This window comes from Leptodactylus fuscus, chromosome 6 (assembly GCF_031893055.1).
Source record: "Leptodactylus fuscus isolate aLepFus1 chromosome 6, aLepFus1.hap2, whole genome shotgun sequence".
In the NCBI taxonomy this organism is placed as follows: Eukaryota; Metazoa; Chordata; class Amphibia; order Anura; family Leptodactylidae; genus Leptodactylus; species Leptodactylus fuscus.
Window position 1 is genome coordinate 118,806,225 of NC_134270.1, and position 20,723 is coordinate 118,826,947.

Consider the following 20,723-nt stretch of genomic DNA (forward strand, 5'->3'; position numbering starts at 1 on the left):
CATCAGCGGCTACGACACTTTCGTGCTTTTTTGTAGGTGTCCAGAAACTGCCTTCGAGAACTTTAATATTATTGAGTCATTATTTTAATGTATTCATATAGACATGATATCGAAAAGTGATAACCTAAATGTTGGAAAAAGAGGTGCTTGTTTTATTTTGTGCTTTTTGTTCAGGCAGCCAGAGGACAGCTGCAGTGAACTTGTGGTAGACGCGCTGGGTCCTTTTCGGCCGGTGTCGCAGGACGTGTGTGTGAGAGAGAGCGGCGTGAGCGGAGGAAACGTATTAGAGACGTCTGATTCCGGGCTGTGAGCGGGAACCTGCAGGTAGAGTGTAATGGTTATGGTGCATATGAGTGTGTAGTATTATGGCGGGGCTTGTACTAATAACCCGCCATTGTACTGCCTGTTACTGAGGTGCCAGCCATTCTGTACATAGGACTGCCTTTACAGGACCGCGGTCATTGTATTGAGGCTTGCTGTAAAGCAGCACTATCTGCATGTCATGTCAGCGCCCATTTTATCCATTGAGCAGCCCTTATCCCCTTCACTTACCCTTATTATATAGGGGGTTATTATATCTAGGGGATGTTCACTGGAATGTTTAGAGAGCAACTGATGTTAAAGGGGTTGTCCATAATATTTGTTAATACTGTGGCAGGAGGCTGGGGAAGGTGAAAAATACTACACACACACACACACACACACACGCTCGCTCTCTCACCTGTCCTTGGTGCTCCAGTGTCCAAGGCCACTGTCACGTACGTCACTGTGGTGACCCACGGCTTTTCCGCTGGAAGTCCCCACCACACATGACTGCGATGGCCAATTGGCGGTCTAAGTTAATCACTTGGACATCCCTGGTGACGTCCAGTGTCCTTTCTTTAGGCCGCTTGATTGGTCTCAGTGGTCATGGTTGGCTGAAAAGCCCCAGGGGCTGCACAATGGACTGGGACACTGAAGCACCAGGGACAGGTAAGTTGTTTTTTTTTTTTTCTTTTGTTCATCTTCCTGCACCTTTTGCTTGCAAGACTGAAATGTCTTGGACAACCCCTTTAACAGTAATGGATATGGACAGAGCCCATTCCCATTCACTTTAATGTAAACAGTACACATGATAGGAGAAAGTTTCTGTCACTTATGTACACGAAGGTGAAAGCAGACAGAGTGGACTCTGCATCATTTGTTTAAAGGGATTGTCCACGCAGGTAAATTTGCCTTCATTCATTCAACTGACTCTTCTTGATCGAGCTGAGGCGCTTTGCCCCCTCTCTCTTTCCCTGATTTCACATTGACTTTGCTATAGTCAGCCAGCGCCCATAGCACAGGTAATTAATTAGAGGAGGGAGGGGGAGGAGCAACCCATGGGATACATGATGAAGAATCCACCAAATGAATTAAGGTACATTAGCTCACTAGACAATGCCTAAAATACTTTAGTAACGGTAAAGTGAACCTTCCATCCCCAGTGACCATTTTCAAATAAATATATTTTGGTTATGTGTAAATAATGCTTAAAGGGATTGTACAGGAAGTACACAAGTCCCATACTCACTTGTCCCCAGTTCTCTGATCTCTGCTGCGACTGTCCATTCATGTTCAAGCCATGCCTTTACTGTTGTTTATATCCAAAGGCTAAAATGGATTTTAACTTTTGCAAGACTGAGGGATACCAATGGAAGATTTTACATTTATTTCCATAGGCAGTTAAAGGGGTTCTATGGGGAGTTTAAAGTCACTCACATAATCCGCATAATGTTGATGGACTCAGGGATTCTGCCCTGATCACGACATGAACAGAAGTAGCACTGCAACCTGTGGTATGGGGTATGGCTGTACTTGATAGATCAGAACAATAGATGAGCGATCATGGTGTGAAACTCGCCTCCTGCCCTTCTCATGGAATAAGTTTTTGTGATCCATCTATAGGTCAGAAAAACTGAATGCACGGGTTTCCTTTCTTTGAGTGTGTTTGGGACCCGAAAAACAGAAACCCTATCTGCTTAAAAATCAGTTACCCGCGGATCCAATATGCTATAATAGGCAAGGCCCGGTTTCTACCCAAAATCGGCGGAGAGACAAACCCTGATATCCTATTCATTTTTTTATGGCTATGCAAAGCAGACTCCAAGTGAATTGGGATCGGCCAGATTTATCTTCAGACAAGTGCAAGTGTTTTGGTTTTTGCACTTGAGTCGCAGCCTTAAACTACTCCTGTAGCTGTGAGTGACATTTTCAGACTGAACTGTGTCACGACTGTCTATGGACAAATTAAGATTGATGACCTATACTTTGTATAGTGGAAAATCAGTATGGGTCCAACACATGGAGCCCCCATGGATTTGCAGCATATGGACGGGCACTTCACTGAATGCCAGACACCACACCATGTATTGCACTTGGGCTGTGCTTGGTATTGCAGCTCAGCACCGTTCAATTGAATGGGACTAAGCAGTGTACAGGCCATGAATCCAATGAACATAACATCATGTAACTTGTGAAGAAAGAGCTGTGCTCACCTACAGCTGATCTGTGGGGTTCATTGTTGTCAGATTCCTGCCAATTCAGAGGATTGCTCTGTGGCTTTTTATCCACAAAAAGCCCTAAAACAACTTCTAGATCAGAACTGAATAAATACCTAGAGCCGGGTACTGTATCGTAACACCATTCCAGCCTCTACATTCTGAACATTTTGAATCCCAGACCTTCATGTTACCATTCATACTGGACAAAAAAAAGTTCTGTCTGCAGCCGACCATATGCTGAACAGTTAATAATCAAATTAGATAAAGATTCAGAATAAGTACCATTGTAGCTCATGCAGACGGTTTTATTTCTTTGTACATTCAGGACCTGCAGACATGGACGCTGATCCATATGATGAGTTTGGCAATTACATTGGGCCTGAACTTGACTCTGATGATGACGATGATGATGAAGACATGGGAAGAGATGACAGGGATGCAGATGTGGTAAGTCAAAGGCTTCCTACATATGTACTCTAGATTATACAGCGTTGTACCTATTTTTTATGTGAACATTGTTTATTCCTAAAGATGCACGGTTATAAATGGGTGCAGTGTACACCGTGTTGGTGAAGTATGCTGAAGGATTTAGCTTTAGTATCACATGGGCCAGAGCCAGTAGTAGTTCAAGGGTTTTTCCAATGCCATGAAATAGGATCTTTTACCATAAGATGTCTATAGGAATGATTACTTCTTGGAGAACCCCTATAAGCACTATGCTAGGGAATACTGCACCCTAGACCACCTCTGCAGTGCTGCTGGGCATATTGTGGGCATATTTCAGCAAGTGATCCTGTCTGTTCTCGTTTGTCCATTCTTTAGCACTGAGTGGTGTCCATTGACTGACAGCACTAGGGCTATGATCCCTTGTAGTGGTTGAGATGCATCAGAAAACCACACGGACGTGCAAGTGTTACTTGCTGTAAATGATGAACACAGCCAGTTATGCTTAATAGTTTTACTCGCAAAACTAAGGATACAAAGAATTTGGAGTTAAGTACAAGAACAATCAACTCAAAGAACGTACAATCTCAACAGAAATCACGTCGTCTTTGGTACTTCCTCTCTTGCAGCCTCCTTTAGGCTGGCTTCGTTGCACGCTCCTTAGTTGCCTTCCTCGCTGTTTGCTCTCCAACTGCTGTTCTTGAAATCTCTTTGGTTGGCTCCACCTCGAGTGCCTTCAAATGTCACGCCACTGATACAGTCATATCCTCTTAGTGGACTGGTAGCAGGCTACACACTTCAGTTTCGGTGATCTGTAATGGTCAAAACAGTTGTTTTAGGTCTTATTGACGTGACCGTATTCTGTCCAGGGAATATAATTTGTTTGCGAGCCATATTCCCCAAACTGACCGCATCTGTATCAGAATTTATAGAATTTAGCGCCTCACAGTTAGGGCAGGTTCACACCTGCGCCTGGTCTCTGCTTTCGGGTTTCCGTCTTTTGGCGAGAGAAACTGGAGATGGAAACCCGGCGGCCAGTTTCCAAACCCACTCACTTGAATGGGTTTGCAAAGTGACCGTCCATGAGCGTCTTCTGCCTCTCTGCGTCAAAACCGTTTTTTTTTAACCGGACACAAAATCAGACATGCAGGACGTTGTGTCCGGTTAAAAAAAAACGGTTTCACCGTGGAGAGGAAGAAGACACTCACGGGCGGTCACTTTGCAAACCCATTCAAGTGAATGGGTTTGAAAACTGACCGCCGGGTTTCTGTCTCCTGTCCAGTTTCTCTCAGCAGAAGACGGAAACCCGAAAGTGGAGACCGGGCGCAGGTGTGATCCCGCCCTGAGTTTGTAGTAGTGTGTAGTAAGATCCTAAACAGCCAGATCGCTACAGTACTGAACCAACAACTTCAGCCGTTTGGGAGCTGCATCATAACTGACTATGATCTATTGAATCCATTCACATATCCATTATCAGACAAGGAAATGCAGCCTGAAGACAGGGGTGTGAACATGCCGTAACTGTAGATGAGCTACAGCAGGGGTAGGGAACGTTCGGCTCTCCAGCTGTTGCAAAACTACAACTTCCAGTATGCATACTTGCTCTGCTGTTCTTGGAACTCCCATGGAAGTGAATGGAGCATGTTGGGAGTTGTAGTTTCACAGCAGCTGGAGAGCCGAAGGTTCCCTACCCCTGAGCTACAGTGTATTGGTAATATTGCGGAAGAACAACAATAGTCATTTGATTTGGCTCCCATTAGCGTGAAGCATGCTTCTGCAACAGTTATAAAGATATGGATTGACATTTATAAAACCTATTGATTGCAACCATTGCTGTCATATGTAATATAGCCTGGAGACATTACAGGCTCATTACATCCTTTACATTACTGTTTTCCCCGTTTTATAATATTGCTCCTTTTTTTTTTTTTTTTTTTTTTTTTATCCCAGGCAGAAGATGATGACGATGATGACTACATGGGAGATCCTGATGAGGATCGTACAGGCATGGAGGTTGTTCTGCATGAGGACAAGAAATATTACCCCACTGCTGAGGAAGTATATGGTCCTGAGGTGGAGACTATTGTGCAAGAGGAGGACACACAGCCACTTACAGGTAAGAAAGACAAATGGAGCACAACCCATGGGTTGTGTATAGAGAGTGCACCATCATTTATGTGTTATCTTCCCAATTATTTTCCATTCCAGTCAACTACTATTGTTGGACACCCTCTTTTTTTTTTTTTTTTTTTTTCATACTAGAATGATGCAGGCAATTTTGTTGTCAATGTATAATATTTACTAAGCTTTATCATGCTCCTTTTAGCAGTAGTATAGAATAGGGCTGGGTAATTATGACCTAAATCAAAACCTTGATTAAACGGGCATTTTACCTCAATTACGATGAATGGTGTTTATTAAAGAGGATTTTTCACCACTTTTGGGCACAGGCAGTGTTATATACTGCCAGAAAGCCGACAGTGCGCTGAATTCAGCGCACTGTCGGCTTTCCCGATATGTGCCCGGTGTAAAGAGCTTACGGTACCGTAGTGCTCTATGGTCAGAAGGGCGTTTCTGACCATTAGCCAGAGACGTCCTTCTGCCTCGCGACGCCAATCACGCTGTGCTGTGGAGCGGGGAGGAACGCCCCCCTCCCACTCCTGATAATACTCGTCTATGGACGAGCTGTGTGAGCAGAGGGAGGGAGGTGTTCCTCCCGGCTCCACAGCACAACGCGATAGGCGCCGCGAGGCAGAAGGACGTCTCTGGCTAATGGTCAGAAACGCCCTTTTGACCATAGAAGAGCTACGGTACCGGACCGTAAGCTCTTCACACCGGGCACAGATCGGGAAAGCCGACAGTGCGCTGAATTCAGCGCACTGTCAGCTTTCCAGCAGTATATAACACTGCATGTGCCCAAAAGTGGTGAAAGGTCCTCTTTAAGACCATGCCTGTTTTACAATCATGGGCAAACCTCATGAGATTAGTTACCGCGAGGTTTGTGTGGCGGTTTTGTTTGGCTGGAATACGTTCGAACCAAATTACTATTATCATAGGGCATAATAAGCAGAGGTCCCGGAGAGATGATCTCACAAACAGTGTTAGGGTCAGTGCACAAAGAGTTTTTTGACGCTGAATCCGTCTCAAAATCAGCTTCCAAAAAAAGCTTGGAGGCTGATTTTTAGGTGGATTCAGTGTCAAAATCAGCGCCAAAAAACTCTTGTGCACTGACTCTCACACACTACACCTGGGCTCTGCTACGACTCCCTGTTGTCATGGGTGCTTCTGGCTGACGTTAGAGACTGCTGAAGCCTGTGAATGGGCTCAGCATCATGTGGCTTTGTGATGCATAGATGCAAGCAATACAACACCACTAGGCCGCTGAGGTCCAATCACAAGGCTCTGTAGTCCCTGACTATAGGCAGAAGCGCCAAAGACAGCAGGAAGTCGGCCAGAGCCCAGTAGAGGTGAATAACACTGTATAATACTCCAATTATTATACTCTGGGTTCTGAAGAGAAATCAATAATAGTAGTTTCAGTTTGGACATGTTCTGTCCCAACAAAACTGCAAGTGTTGTAATAATCAAACTGTAATAACCTACATGAACTATATTCGTTCTATATTTTCACAGAACCTATTATTAAACCTGTGAAGGCAAAAAAATTCTCTATGATGGAACAAGGTCTTCCCACCACGGTGTATGCTATGGAGTGAGTATATTTCACATACTGTAAGCTTTTCTTTGGTAAAGGAGCTGATTCGATTTTTACAATTTACTCTTCTGTATTTTTCAGTTTCTTGGCTGATCTGATGGATAATTCAGAGCTTATTCGGAATGTGACACTTTGTGGACACCTTCATCATGGAAAGGTAAATGCCTGGCTAATATAGTAATCTTTTTATTGTGCTGTTTAAAAGACCAAAACCCAAGAGCTTCAGTCATGGATTAAATATCCAAGAGTAACTTGCCAAATACAAAATACCATTTGGTGAATTTAATACAGTGCTTGGCTTTCAGGTCAGCATCTAACCCTGCGTTTTATAGATATTGACCTTCCTCTTATCGCTTTTGTCCTCAGACTTGTTTTGTGGACTGTCTGATTGAGCAAACACATCCAGAGATCCGCAAACGACATGACCAAGATGTAAGTAGTTGTATTTGCCTGTTGCTTTCACACATGTTGTACAGTAGCTTTGATGGGGTTCTTCAGGATTAGAAACAGCACCAAATCTCTGAATAGTTTGTGTGTTATATTGTAAATCGGCCCAATTCCCTTTAATAGAGCTGTGCTGCAGGTCCAGGCACAGCCTTTGACCTGGCATGGGTGTTGGTTCTGGACAAAAGCAGCCATGTTGACCACCTTTAATATAAGCAATATAGCATGCCAGCACCTCTTGGTTAAGTGTCAATGGGCTATCACTCTCTTCGGTGCAAATATTTTATCTTATTGGAATTCTGTTATAATATGGTGCCCATGAACAGAGGGGAGGTGTCACTTAAGTTTATACTGAGCGTTTCTTCCTAACTGTAACCCATGGTCAAAGTCATGAATGTGGAGTTAAAGGCCCCGTTCCCACAGAGTAACACCCCGCTCATTTAGACACGTAAACACATGTCAGAGCGAGGCGCTTCAAAACAGATCCCATTAACTTCAATGCGTGCCGGTGTACGCGCGCTACACATTGAAATCAATGGGAGGCATTATAACCCATTGATTTCAATGTGTAGTGTGCGTAAGCCGGCACCCATTGAAGTCAATGGGGTCTGTTTTGAAGCGCCTCGCTCTGACACGTGTTTACGTGTCTAAATGAGCGGCGCATTACTCTGTGGGAACGGAGCCTTAGAGCTTTGACCAATTTTGCCTGGTGTCAGAAAAAAGGCTCTGACTCTGGTTTCAATGTTAAGTGACTATTTTAAATTATATTATACAATAATTAATAATATGCTGGAAAATAGAGGAGTCTGTCGGTGGTTTGGCCTACCCAACTCCAGAGCCCTAGTTATAACGCTGTGCCTGTGTTATCTCCTTAAATATAGATGTGACTTCCGAACTAACTCGTGTGCCTCACTAGCTTTTAGTATAATTTTGCTTTACACTTGTGTTCACTGCTTTATGTGGTTTCTTTTCCTCTCTTTGCAGCTTTGCTACACTGATATCCTTTTCACAGAACAGGAGGTAAGAAACTATGATGCTTTTGTAAAAACATTTTACTTAGAGTAAACCGGAATAAGAAAAAAGTTAAAAGTTTCTTACTCTGTGTGTAAGTTGTATTTTCTTTCCTTGCAGAGAGGTGTTGGTATGAAAAGTACACCCGTGACCATCGTTTTGCCTGACACCAAGGAAAAATCCTATCTGTTTAATATAATGGATACTCCAGGTATGGAACATTGGTTGATGAGATCATATTGCTTAGTAGGGGGTAGTGGTGATGGGGAGCTGGGGTTGTTTTAAAACTTTATTCTGCTTTATTTCTTAGCAGAGCAATATATGCAGGAATGAGTGATCTTGTTTAAGCTACCTGTATCTAGCTGTGCGCTGGGTGTTTGAGGTCTTTTTCTTATTGTTTCACCCTCCAATGACACTATACAACTTGGTTTAACAACTTTGTTACGAGCATAAGGCTCAATGTAAACAACTGCATTTTTTGCTGTTCGTGATATCTATATCTAATATATATATATATATATATATATATATATATATATAGATCCATAAAAAATGAATAGCATTACAGTCCTATTAATCTCAGTGACCCCATACACACGTCTGTATTCTTACAGGTCTGTGTGGGCACAATAGGACCATTCTGCAAAAATGGAGTTTGTTCTGTTCCAGTTTACGTTTGTGGCTTGGTCTGTCAGTTCTATCGATAGGGGCCATAAAAATAGACATGCTTACAAATGCTATCTGTTCCATTGTCAAGGACCTGATGTTCGTGTGCATGGGATCTCACTGATCTTGTTGTTTTGCAGGACACGTGAACTTTTCTGATGAGGTCACAGCTGGGTTTCGGATATCCGATGGCATTGTGTTATTTATCGATGCCGCAGAAGGGGTAAGAACCTCAGTCTATACTAATAGTTGTGTACTGAAACATTTATTGTATATGCTCTAGTAAAAATCCCTATTAAGATGAGTTGTTTTCCTACGGATGGATCCGTTGTTTCTGTCTCTATGCATTCTCTTATTCTAATCAAGATGTCACATTGATTGCAACCTACCTTTTCCTGCTTTTTATTTCCTTTCAGGTAATGCTGAACACAGAGCGTCTGATCAAACATGCCGTGCAAGAACGTTTGGCTGTCACAGTCTGTATTAATAAAATAGACCGTTTAATACTGGAGCTGAAGCTGCCCCCCACAGATGCTTACTACAAGCTGAGACACATTGTGGATGAGGTTAATGGATTGCTCAGGTGCTTGTTTTGGAATATATTTTGCTATGACTGGATGCAGTTTTCTAGCAGAGCTTTAATGATCCTCTGTTTCTCTGCAGCATGTATTCTACAGATGAGAACCTGGTTTTATCCCCCCTCCTGGGAAACGTCTGCTTTGCAAGTTCACAGTATAGCATCTGCTTCACATTGGGCTCATTTGCTAAGATCTATGCAGATACATACGGTATGCTGTTTTGTTGGTGTGGGGTACATTTATCATAAACTGCATGCCATTAGACTGTGTCAGGATGATAAATTACAAGTAATTTAGGAAGTTCTGGGGCAAATTCGAGAACATGAGATGCTGGTTTTATACCTACCTATATGTATAGACCATCTCAATACCTATTGTCCTCTCTAGTGTCAGCTGTATTTTCTAACATTAAAGAGGGGCTTTGACCATCTTCAACATGTCCAGCTGTTTGCATCATTTAATAATCATTGCTCCACTGATTCTGGCACAGTTGAAATTTTTCCTCTAGCCCCCAACGTTCCTGAGCAATCAATGCTGTTATCAGTTGGTGCGTAATATGCTATTTAGGTGGTGATGCTATTTTTGAGAAACAATTTGTACTTCATTCTAAAGAAATAGAGCCCTGTTGTCTAAATACAGTAGAAACATTTCTAAACTTTTTGAATTACCAGTCTCTGACAGAATTAATAAAATGAGAGATGAACTTAACTTGCTTCCCACCACTGCACACCCTAATAGAAAGTGCAGCAATTCCTTGGGACATAGATATAAAGTCTGCTGTTTCCTCCCGGGACAGCAGTGCCAGTACTCAACCCCTTCCTTCCAACTCACTTCAAGACTGCAAGAAGGGTGGGTGTACCAGTTTGCCTTGGTATAACCCCCTTAACTGCTGCATTCTGTAGAATGCAGGGAAGCTAGGGAATGTGACATCGAGAGGGGAAACCCTCTGTCGGCATATCTGCTAGATGCCAATGGTTCTGATGGCAGCTGGGTGCTATGTATTATATTATTATGTTGCAGGTATTCTAGTCACAACAAGTTACCCCTATCCACAGGATTACAGAACTTGCTGGGAGTCCGACTGTTGAAGCACCCCAGTTTATTAAATGGAGCGTCAGGTTAGGAACGACAGCTGATTTTCCATTTCTGTGGGAGTTGCTGGAGATAAGAGTGCTCTATTTTGTTTCCAGTGCTTCCCATTGAAGTGAATGTCACAGTACTGCACATATCAGACCTGCTGCTCCATTCACACTGGGGGGGTTTAAAACACCTCAGTTCTTATGATTGGTGGTGGTTGATACCCCAACATTCAGCAAGTTAACCCCAATATTGTGGATGGGGGAAACTTGTGATCAGAATACTCCTTAAAGCTATCAAAGATGTGCAGTTTCTTCTGTAGATGACTTTCCAGGGGAGAGGAGAGTACTGATTTTGTTCTTGTTTTTTTAGATTAAAGCTCCACACTGCAAAAACACAGCTTTTTTTTGTTGAAGATTTTGTAGCGAATTGTTGGGCAAAAGCCAGGAGTGGATTGAGCAAATGTAGAAGTATAAATACTTCCTATATCTTTCCCATTCCTTCTGTAGCCATTCTTGGCTTTGGCTCAAAAAACTGCAACTAAATCTGCATAAAAAAAGCTGCATTTCCGCAATGGGAGCCTCAGCGTAAAGGTTTTTGCCCAGCATATCCAGCACTTTTACTTCCTTTGGAATCTAAAACGTCTACACTGTCTCGCATTCCAGAATAAAAACAAATTTGGTATACATGAAACTGAGGGGATTTTTAGACCATCCAAAACTTTAATAAAAAGCTTTCTCTGTTGAGAGAACAAGCAGCATACATATTGTGTTTCCTTGTCTTTTGGCAGAATAGTCCAATTTTCTCAGGATTAGTGATTCAGTTTCTGAAATTTTCTTACTCTGACATTTTCTTGTCTACTACTGGGGACCTCTACTGGAGAGCCGCAGAAGTGCGGAGACAAAACTGCAATGATCGGCATGTGAAATTGGCTTCTGACTCCTTGTACTAGGGCCATTCCCCGAGATGATGTTGTCATTGGAATTAATGCTGTCAATATACCATTGTATGTGGGAAGCATTGCTTTTTTGTTGTGTACAGTACTGTATTGCTTCATTTTTATAGCATCTATATTAATTTTGAATCCTTTTCTGGTGGAATTTCAATCTTATATTTTCTGATCTGCAGGAGATATCAACTATCAGGAGTTTTCCAAGCGGTTATGGGGCGATATCTATTTTAATCCAAAAACGTAAGTACATGAAGCAGACAGTCCGTCATGTGTATAAACATGAGCTTTGTCATCAGTATAGAGTAAGCTACATCTAACTTATAGGAAAGGAGCAGCTAAAATTGGGTTTAAGGTGGAAAATTTAACTTTCTTACTTTTTCCAGGCGTAAATTCACAAAGAAAGCTCCAACAAGCAGTTCCCAGAGAAGTTTTGTGGAGTTCATCTTGGAACCTCTGTATAAGATATTGGCTCAGGTTAGCACAGGTTTCTTAGTTTTGATGTTTTGCACAAAGCTTGTGATGTTGGTTAGTATTGTGTTTTTTCCCTCTTATAGGTAGTAGGAGATGTAGATACTACTCTGCCACAGACACTGGAAGAGTTAGGAATCCATCTTACAAAGGAGGAACTGAAACTTAATATCCGTCCACTGCTGAGGCTTGTATGCAATCGCTTCTTTGGAGAATTCACGGGTAACACATTTACTGTGTCTAAGCTTTTAATCTATATAATTATTTATTTTATTTATTATGCTTACTTATATAGCACCATCATATTCTGTAGCACTTTGCAGACATTGACAGTCACTGTCCCATATAGGGCCCACAATCTAAATTCCCTATCAGTATGTCTTTGATGTGCGGGAGGAAACCGGAGTACCCGGCAGAAACCCATGTACATAAATGTTGTATACCTTAGCAACTAATCAGATACCTACCGTATTTTTCGGACCATAAGACGCACTAAGGTTTTAGAGGAGGAAAATAGGGGGAAAAAAAATTTTTAAGGAAAAAAAATTGGTGAAATATTTAATAACCTAATAATATAATATTTCACCAATGTAAATAGAACCGGGGGCTTTCGGACACAGGGATACCAAATGTGTATGTGTTTCACAGTAATGTTTTTGTTTTATATGTATTCTAGGGATATGGGGGTGATTTGAACATTATCTATCTAATCTATCTATCTATCTATCTCCTATCTATGTATCTATCTATCTCCTATCTATCTATCTATCTCCTATCTATCTATCTAATCTATCTATCTATTCTCATCCATGGATGGAAAGAGACACCCTGCAGTGAAGCTATGCAAGAAGAGAAAAAGGGGCGGGCCAGACGGGTGAGGGAGGTGTGCTTTTCTAAGCAAACTTGAAACCACGCCTCTTTCACCCGTCTGGCTCGTCCCTCCTTCACTGCCTCTCAGATCTTGCTCCTGCAATGAAGCCACACAGGCAGGGAGTAGGGGCGGGCCAGACGGGTGAAGGAGGCGTGGTTTCGAGCTTGCTGAGAAAACCACGCCTCCTCCTCCCGTTTGGCCCGCCCCTCCTTCCCTGTCTGTGTGGCTTCATTGCAAGAGCCAGATCTGAGAGGCAGTGAAGGAGGGGTGGGCCAGACGGGAGAAGGAGGCGTGGTTTTCTCGGCAAGCTTGAAACCACGCTTCCTTCACCTGTCTGGCCCGCCCCTACTTCCCTGCCTCTCATATCTCGCTCCTGCAAACACGCGACACAGACAGGGAAGGAGGGGCAGAGCAGGCAGGCACCGTGCTGCTCTCCTTTTCATTCGCACAGACGCTGCACACGCTGCATTCGGACTATAAGATGCACACACATTTTCCTCCCATATTGGGAGGAAAAAAAGTGCGTCTTATAGTCCGAAAAATACGGTATATACCTACAGTACCTATTGTTTTGTAGCATATCTAACAATATAATGGTTTGTAAAGCTCTTGACCGGTTTTTCACAATTCATTGTGATGTACTGCGATTTCTCAACATACAGTATTAACTGGTCCATTGACTGCCATTACATGTTAAAAATGTTACCATAGAAGAAAGGTAATTGCTTCTCGGCAAATAAATGCTTCTTTCAGAACAATGATGTGCCTACTTTTTTGACAACATTCCTGGGTTGGGGGAAAATTGTAGGGGTACCAGTTGCTACTGCTATCCAGTTTTCTGCACACCTTTTCCATAACTTGATAGTCAGCAGAAATAGGTGGGCACGTTTCTGAGCAGCTGGGCATATGCGGTGCAGGGGACACAGACAAAACTTTGAAGCACAGTAAGGAACAGAACAAAAATTCCCAACCGTATCTACCACAAATTCAATACACACTGAAGTTACAATTTCTCTTTATTAGAGATGAGCATAAACTATTCGAAATATCCGTTTCGAATAGCACGCTCCCATAGAAATGAATGGAATGGCTACATTCATTCATTTCTATGGGAGCGTGCTATTCCAAACTGCTGTTTCGAATAGTGTTTGCTCATCTCAACTCTTTATTCTATCATTTTACAGGTTTTGTGGATATGTGTGTTCAGCATATCCCATCTCCAAAGGCTGGTGCAAGAGCCAAGATTGAACATACATATACTGGGGGTGTCGATTCTGAGCTAGGAGAAGAGATGAGCCAGTGTGATCCTGAAGTGAGTACATCTTCATTATTTTATTAAATAAGCTGATATTTGTAAAAACTGATATGTACTTGTCTTTTATATCACTGTGATGTATGTCATCTGCAGCTTGTAAATGCTCATGAACTTGCCCCACTATGGTTACAAACTTACTTATGTATATATTCATACCAAATAATGTAGTGGTCTCTTTTTATAGTCTGATTTGTATGGTCATATATAGTTTTGGTACCAGCAGAGGGAAAGAGGACATAGCAACTGTCTGTCAGAAGTTAATTTTGTTGGTGCTTGTCATATGTTCTGTCTATTGTTGTTATAAGGGTCCGCTGATGTGTCACACAACCAAGATGTACAGCACAGATGATGGAGTGCAGTTTCACGCTTTTGGCCGTGTGCTGAGTGGCACTATTCACGCTGGGCAGCCAGTGAAGGTACTTGGTGAGAATTATACTTTAGAAGATGAGGAGGATTCCCAAGTCTGCACAGTAGGAAGACTGTGGGTGTCTGTGGCTAGGTAAGTGGTGGCATAGAAAGGATTGCTACTTATTGCTGGTTATAGATCTTTGTTCTTTTTGCCCTAATCAGTTTAATTCCTTACAGGTATCATATTGAAGTGAACAGAGTGCCCGCCGGAAATTGGGTTCTAATTGAGGGTGTGGATCAACCCATAGTAAAGACAGCCACAATCACAGAACCAAGGGGCAATGAGGAGGTAAGCAGATAACTGCAAATAATCCAGTTATTTTATAACATTTGGGCAGACAATGATCAGGTTTATTCTGTACTTGTCACAGCTAGTGTTGCTTAATATAATGGGATCTCTGGTGAAGAACGCAGTCACAGTTATATCTTCTCTTCTAGGCTCAGATCTTCAGGCCACTAAAGTTCAACACCACCTCTGTCATTAAAATTGCTGTGGAACCTGTTAACCCCTCAGAACTGCCCAAAATGTTAGATGGTCTTAGAAAAGTCAACAAGAGCTACCCTTCTCTCACCACCAAGGTATCCTCTCTACCTACATGTAATATACAATACATAAGTCCAGCTATAAAAATATTATTCTCTTAATGGTTTTTTTTTTGTTTTGTTTTTTTTGTTTTTTTTTAGAAAGACTCTTTAATTCAATCAATTTGTATATTGGATATACACTGTTATGTTGGTTTTTACCCATTTTTGTGTATTGAAAGTTAAGGGCCCGTTCACACTGGCACAGAGGGGGCGGATTATGGCGCGGAATCTACGTCATAATCTGCCCACTCACAATGGTGGTCTATGGAGACCGCTAGCAGAAAAAAGAAGCAAGCTGCCCTTTCTTCAAGCGGATTCCGCGGCTTGTTAAGCTGCGGTGTCCACCTCGCGGCAGCAATCTCCGGAGTCTGTCCATTCATTTGAGCCTACTCCGGAGGGAGAGGCTGCAACTGTCGGAAGCTGTGGCAGGCGGATTTTGGCCGAGAGCGACGCGTCTCCCCATGTCACAAAATCCACCCTTCCGCTCCCCGTGTGAACTAACCCTAAAGGTGTGTAATGATTGTTTGCGTTTATGCAGGTGGAGGAGTCTGGCGAGCATGTCATTCTGGGCACCGGAGAGCTGTACCTTGACTGTGTTATGCATGATCTGCGCAAAATGTATTCCGAGATTGATATTAAGGTGAGTTCAGGGAAAGTGCTTGCTATGTTTTAAGACTGGCACGTGAGGTTTTTTTATAGTCATAAATTCCTTATTTAACCCCTTCATAATGTTTCAGGTGGCAGATCCTGTGGTGACGTTTTGTGAGACTGTTGTAGAAACCTCATCACTGAAATGTTTTGCTGAGACCCCAAATAAGAAGTAGGTTGACATTTGTACACAACAATCTTCAGTGTTTTAGTCTCATGCTCCTATTGTTCCAACCACACTGATGTGTCCACTGCTGCACTTTTCTTACCCACAATTTCTTGACTACAGAAATAAAATCACTATGATTGCGGAGCCATTGGAAAAAGGCCTAGCTGAAGACATTGAAAATGAAGTGGTGCAGATTTCATGGAACAGGTTAGATTCTAAATCATTTATTGAATTGCAGCGCTGCTTACACAAAGATCTACTTATAATGACATATACTGGATATTACCAAAACCTGTGTCTCAAGAGTTTTACATTAAAAAGAACAAACTTTCCATAGATTGACTCAGCACTATTGTTGTTATTTTGAATGGCTTAGTCTTATTTTTAATTTTGCATTCCTACTTCACAGGAAGAAACTAGGAGAATTTTTCCAGACAAAATATGACTGGGATCTTTTGGCTGCCCGTTCTATTTGGGCTTTTGGGCCAGACACCACTGGTCCTAACATCCTGGTAGATGACACACTGCCTTCTGAGGTAAGTGCCTGGTCTGTTGCTTTGGAATCTAATGCTTTTAACATTGTTCATTACATATTAAAATGATAATATGGATGTGGGACTTCTGAAATGTAGTTATATATCCCAGTCATTTTTATAGCATAACTCTATAGGTGGCGTTATTAAGAGTATGGTCCACATATACACAGTGTAAGCTTAAGCAGCTGAAAATATGGAAGATTAATTACATTGGCTGATGCTGAATGATACATGTGACGCATTTTTAGAATGACTAGTCTAAATTTATACCACATATTAGTTAGCTTGGTTTAAGTTACAGTTTTATACAAATATATAGTTGGCGCCAGACTATGGAAAATAGGAATCAGTGGTTTGGCCCTGCAATCGAAAAAGAAAAAAAAAGTCATAAACTAAATGTACCAACTACATAATGTCAGTACTAAATTTGCTAATTTATTTCCTCTGGGCACTAAAGACCTCATCTGCTGTATCTATCTCTACTCATCCATTCCTGGAGCTAATAGGTCTTCCCTTTTTCCCATAACCATTCCTTTGTGTTCATATAGGTGGATAAAGCTTTGCTGAGTTCTGTGAAAGACAGCATTGTACAGGGATTCCAGTGGGGAACAAGGGAAGGCCCCCTGTGTGATGAGTGTGAGTATTTTACATTGTGGTATGGTACAAGCCCTTTTTTTGTTTGTAAATGTTTAACATGCTATATTTATATAAATATAAATTTATTTTTATATTTATTTTATTATTATTTTTCCCCATTTAGTGATCAGAAACGTGAAGTTTAAAATCCTGGATGCGGTCATAGCTCAGGAGCCATTGCATCGGGGAGGTGGGCAGATCATTCCAACAGCCCGCAGAGTAGTATACTCTGCTTTCCTGATGGTATGGTTATTTTTCTTGGTGGTTTTTTTTTTTCCTTTTTGGGTACAATAATTATCTGTATATTCAGTCATTGCCATCATACAGATTTTCTCTGGGAATCCTATTCTCAATATTGTGTATTGTCCTACAGCACAGCAGGCTGGAGCGAAATTCAGTCAGCTGGAAAGGAGCGTAAACTGAATGAATGAGAACTCTGTCTACATTCTCACAATAGCTGAACATTGGCTAGTATTGTCAACATAGACTCTGCTGATGGACTGCTCCTTGTAATATTGACTACTAAATTCATAGAAAGCCCTGTCGCTACTTTTTGTTATGCCTGCCAAAATAATATTAACAATTGTGTATGGCACCCTGTGTACATACCATATACCAGCACATTACAATTGGGTAGAAGTACCGTATTTTCCAGCATATAAGACAACTTTTTAACCCCTGAAAATTTTCTCCAAAGTCAGGAGTCGTCTTATACGCCGGGTCTAGTCTCTAGGACTATCAGAGTGCATCCCTCTGGCCGTTGTATCCTATTACTGGAGGCGTCCTGAAAGCCTGGGGGATGGCAAAAGGAGAGCAGCACTGTGCCGAGAAAAACACACCTCCTTCAACTGTCTGGCCTGCCCCTCCTTCCCTCCTGTGTAGCTTCATTGCAGGAGCGAGTTATGAGAGGCAGTGAAGGAGGGGCGAGCCAGATGGGTGAAGGAGGCGTGTTTCTAAGTTTGCTGGAAAAAAACACGCCTCCTTCACCCGTCTGTCCCGCCTCTCCTTCTCTGCCTCTCAGATCTCGCTCCTGCAGTGAAGCTATGCAAGAAGAGAAAAAGGGGCGGGCCAGATGGGTGAAGGAGGTGTGTTTTCAAGTTTACTTAGAAAACCACGCCTCCTTCACCCATCTGGCCCGCCCCTTTTTCTCTTCTTGCATAGCTTCACTGCAGGAGCGAGATCTGAAATTAGAGTTGATCCTATTTCTTTCTATAGTATTTCTTCCTCTCTCTTTCCACCCATGGATGCCAAACCTGTGCACAAAGTGCATGAAAATGTTATCAGTTATGTCCTGCTCCCACATAAAAAAAATGGTTTGGGCTCAATTGATATATGTGAACCCAGCATAATAGGTATCATAGATGGGTGTCCCACACTCAGGACCACCATTTATAAGCCAAAGTGGAAAGCTTCCAGCAAGCAGTGTATATATTATATGAAAGGCCACTTACATGAATAGCAATGTGTAATGCTATGTTATTGTTTATGTTTGATGACAACCAGCCTTTCCTGCTAAGTACCTGCATGTCATAAGCTTTTGAATTAAAATTTACCATTTTGAAATCAACTCTGATGTTTTTTTTAACTTTTTACTGTATGTGCGTTAGAAGAGAGGTAGTCTTATACAGCAAGTATATCCCAAAGTCTATATTTTAACTGGAAAAGTTGGGGGTCGTCTTATACGCCGGAAAATACGGTATTGCCTAGTTCTGTTATGGCAGTATGTTATGATTTATTAACAGCTCTTTATTACGACTGCCCTATTTCATTCTATGTTATTCTACCGGTGTTACCTTACAGGCTACTCCACGTCTTATGGAACCATATTACTTTGTGGAAGTACAAGCTCCTGCGGATTGCGTCTCTGCTGTGTATACTGTTCTGGCTAGAAGAAGGTTAGGGAACAATTTATGACTATAACACAATTGTATTTTATGTCTGTATTATACTAGTCAGTAATTTGCTTCCTTCTGTTCTGCAGAGGGCATGTCACACAAGATGCTCCTATTCCTGGTTCACCACTCTATACCATCAAAGCCTTCATTCCAGCAATCGACTCGTTTGGTTTTGAGACAGACCTGCGCACTCACACACAAGGACAGGCTTTCTCCTTATCTGTCTTTCACCACTGGCAGGTAATATAGGAGTGGATGGTCTCAAGCTTTACCAATAGGTGACTGGTTTCTTTCTTTTGTACCAATTATTAATTGGAATTTCCCTTATTTTTGCAGATTGTGCCAGGAGACCCCTTGGATAAAAGTATAATTATAAGACCACTGGAGCCTCAACCAGCACCTCACCTTGCCAGAGAATTTATGATCAAGACAAGACGTAGGAAGGTTTGTAAAACATTCAGTTGAGAAATTCGCTAACTAAATGGAGAGGCTGCTGGCACTTAGTTAATAGGGCTTGTCAAGCAACTGGAGGAGCAGAGGAGGCCAAGGCAGATGTAACAACAAAAAATACCTGTTCTGGCACTCTGGTGTTCACTATCGCTTTCTATTCGGGAGCATAACGTTCCTTTAGTGCTGGAAGTCCTACTCTCCTTGTAACTTCTGAGGCCATTCAGCTTCCTCAGGAAGAGATCTGGTGAAGTATGTGAGTGAAGTTATTTGTTTCTCCCTGGCAACCAATTGGCCTCAGCCATCACATGGGGCACAGGACTTCTAGGAACCAAGCCACAGTGTGGCCGAACGAGCTGTGGCAACAGATACTGGAGTGTCGGGGGCAGGTGAAATTAAATATATGTTACACCTGACCCAGGTCCCTCTGGAGTTTGTCCAATTCCTGGACAACCCTTTAATTGATTAATAACTTGTTAAGAGTCAGATGCAATAGTGTCAGAAGAGATTCCCCTCACTTGCAACAGCAGCTATTTGTCTGTGTTTTTCCCCAGCAGGCTCCCTCCTCCCCTCCCATCTCCATAGACTTCTATGTCTGAAGTAGCTCAGCCTGAAAAGTGGAGAAGGAAATCAAATATTTTTTGTAATACATTATAGTTGGGAAACGTTTCATCGATTCACCAGTACAATTCTTTAATGATAAGGATAGGTCATCAATATCATAAGGCTGTAAAACCCCTTTTAATAGCAAATGTAATTTCTTAGTTAAAAATCTATCAGTTAATTTACTTCTTTAATTTTGTATTAACAACAAAATGTATTTTGAATTAGTTTGTTTATCTGGTCTCTTTGTTGCAGGGTTTAAGTGAAGATGTAAGCATCAGCAAGTTTTTCGATGACCCTATGTTGCTGGAATTGGCCAAACAAGACGTGGTGCTGAACTATCCCATGTGAGGAAGATGATTTTCTACCTTGATAGTACCATGAGAGATCTTCACAGTTTTGCATAATGAGCCATTGTCTTTGGCCAATTGGGAATCTGTTTTATCAATGTCAATGTTCTCTACGAATTGAGCCCTTCAGTGTGGAAAGGAATATTTGACTCTATCAGGGAATAAGTTCTTGTGATGTGTAAATAATGTTTATTTTTTAATAAACTTTTTCATCTATATTTTCTATATTGTCTTTTTTTTTCTTTTAATTTGTCCATTTTTGTCTATGCAGTGACTTGAGTAGTGGGAGATAGCCAGGATCTTCCTTTGATGTAATCACACACAACCGACTAGAAACATATATACAACCATGTATATGTGAATACACTGTATTTTTTTTACAG

The 20,723-nt window shown here is 41.8% G+C and overlaps 1 protein-coding gene across 1 annotated transcript; it reads left to right on the forward strand.

Moving 5' to 3' along the window:
* Positions 1 to 225: 225 nt before the first annotated feature.
* Positions 226 to 20,558, forward strand: EFTUD2 (elongation factor Tu GTP binding domain containing 2). The gene is made up of 28 exons (XM_075277156.1): positions 226 to 324; positions 2,848 to 2,969; positions 4,917 to 5,082; positions 6,600 to 6,678; positions 6,763 to 6,838; positions 7,048 to 7,113; positions 8,110 to 8,145; positions 8,257 to 8,347; positions 8,943 to 9,025; positions 9,219 to 9,385; positions 9,466 to 9,590; positions 11,586 to 11,649; positions 11,793 to 11,883; positions 11,964 to 12,099; positions 13,933 to 14,060; positions 14,369 to 14,562; positions 14,649 to 14,760; positions 14,910 to 15,050; positions 15,595 to 15,696; positions 15,794 to 15,876; positions 15,994 to 16,080; positions 16,283 to 16,409; positions 16,958 to 17,045; positions 17,170 to 17,288; positions 18,846 to 18,940; positions 19,027 to 19,180; positions 19,277 to 19,384; positions 20,246 to 20,558. The coding sequence occupies exons 2-28, from the start codon at positions 2,859 to 2,861 to the stop codon at positions 20,339 to 20,341; spliced, it is 2,925 nt and encodes a 974-aa protein (XP_075133257.1). The 5' UTR covers positions 226 to 324; positions 2,848 to 2,858; the 3' UTR covers positions 20,342 to 20,558.
* The last annotated feature ends 165 nt before the right edge of the window (positions 20,559 to 20,723 follow it).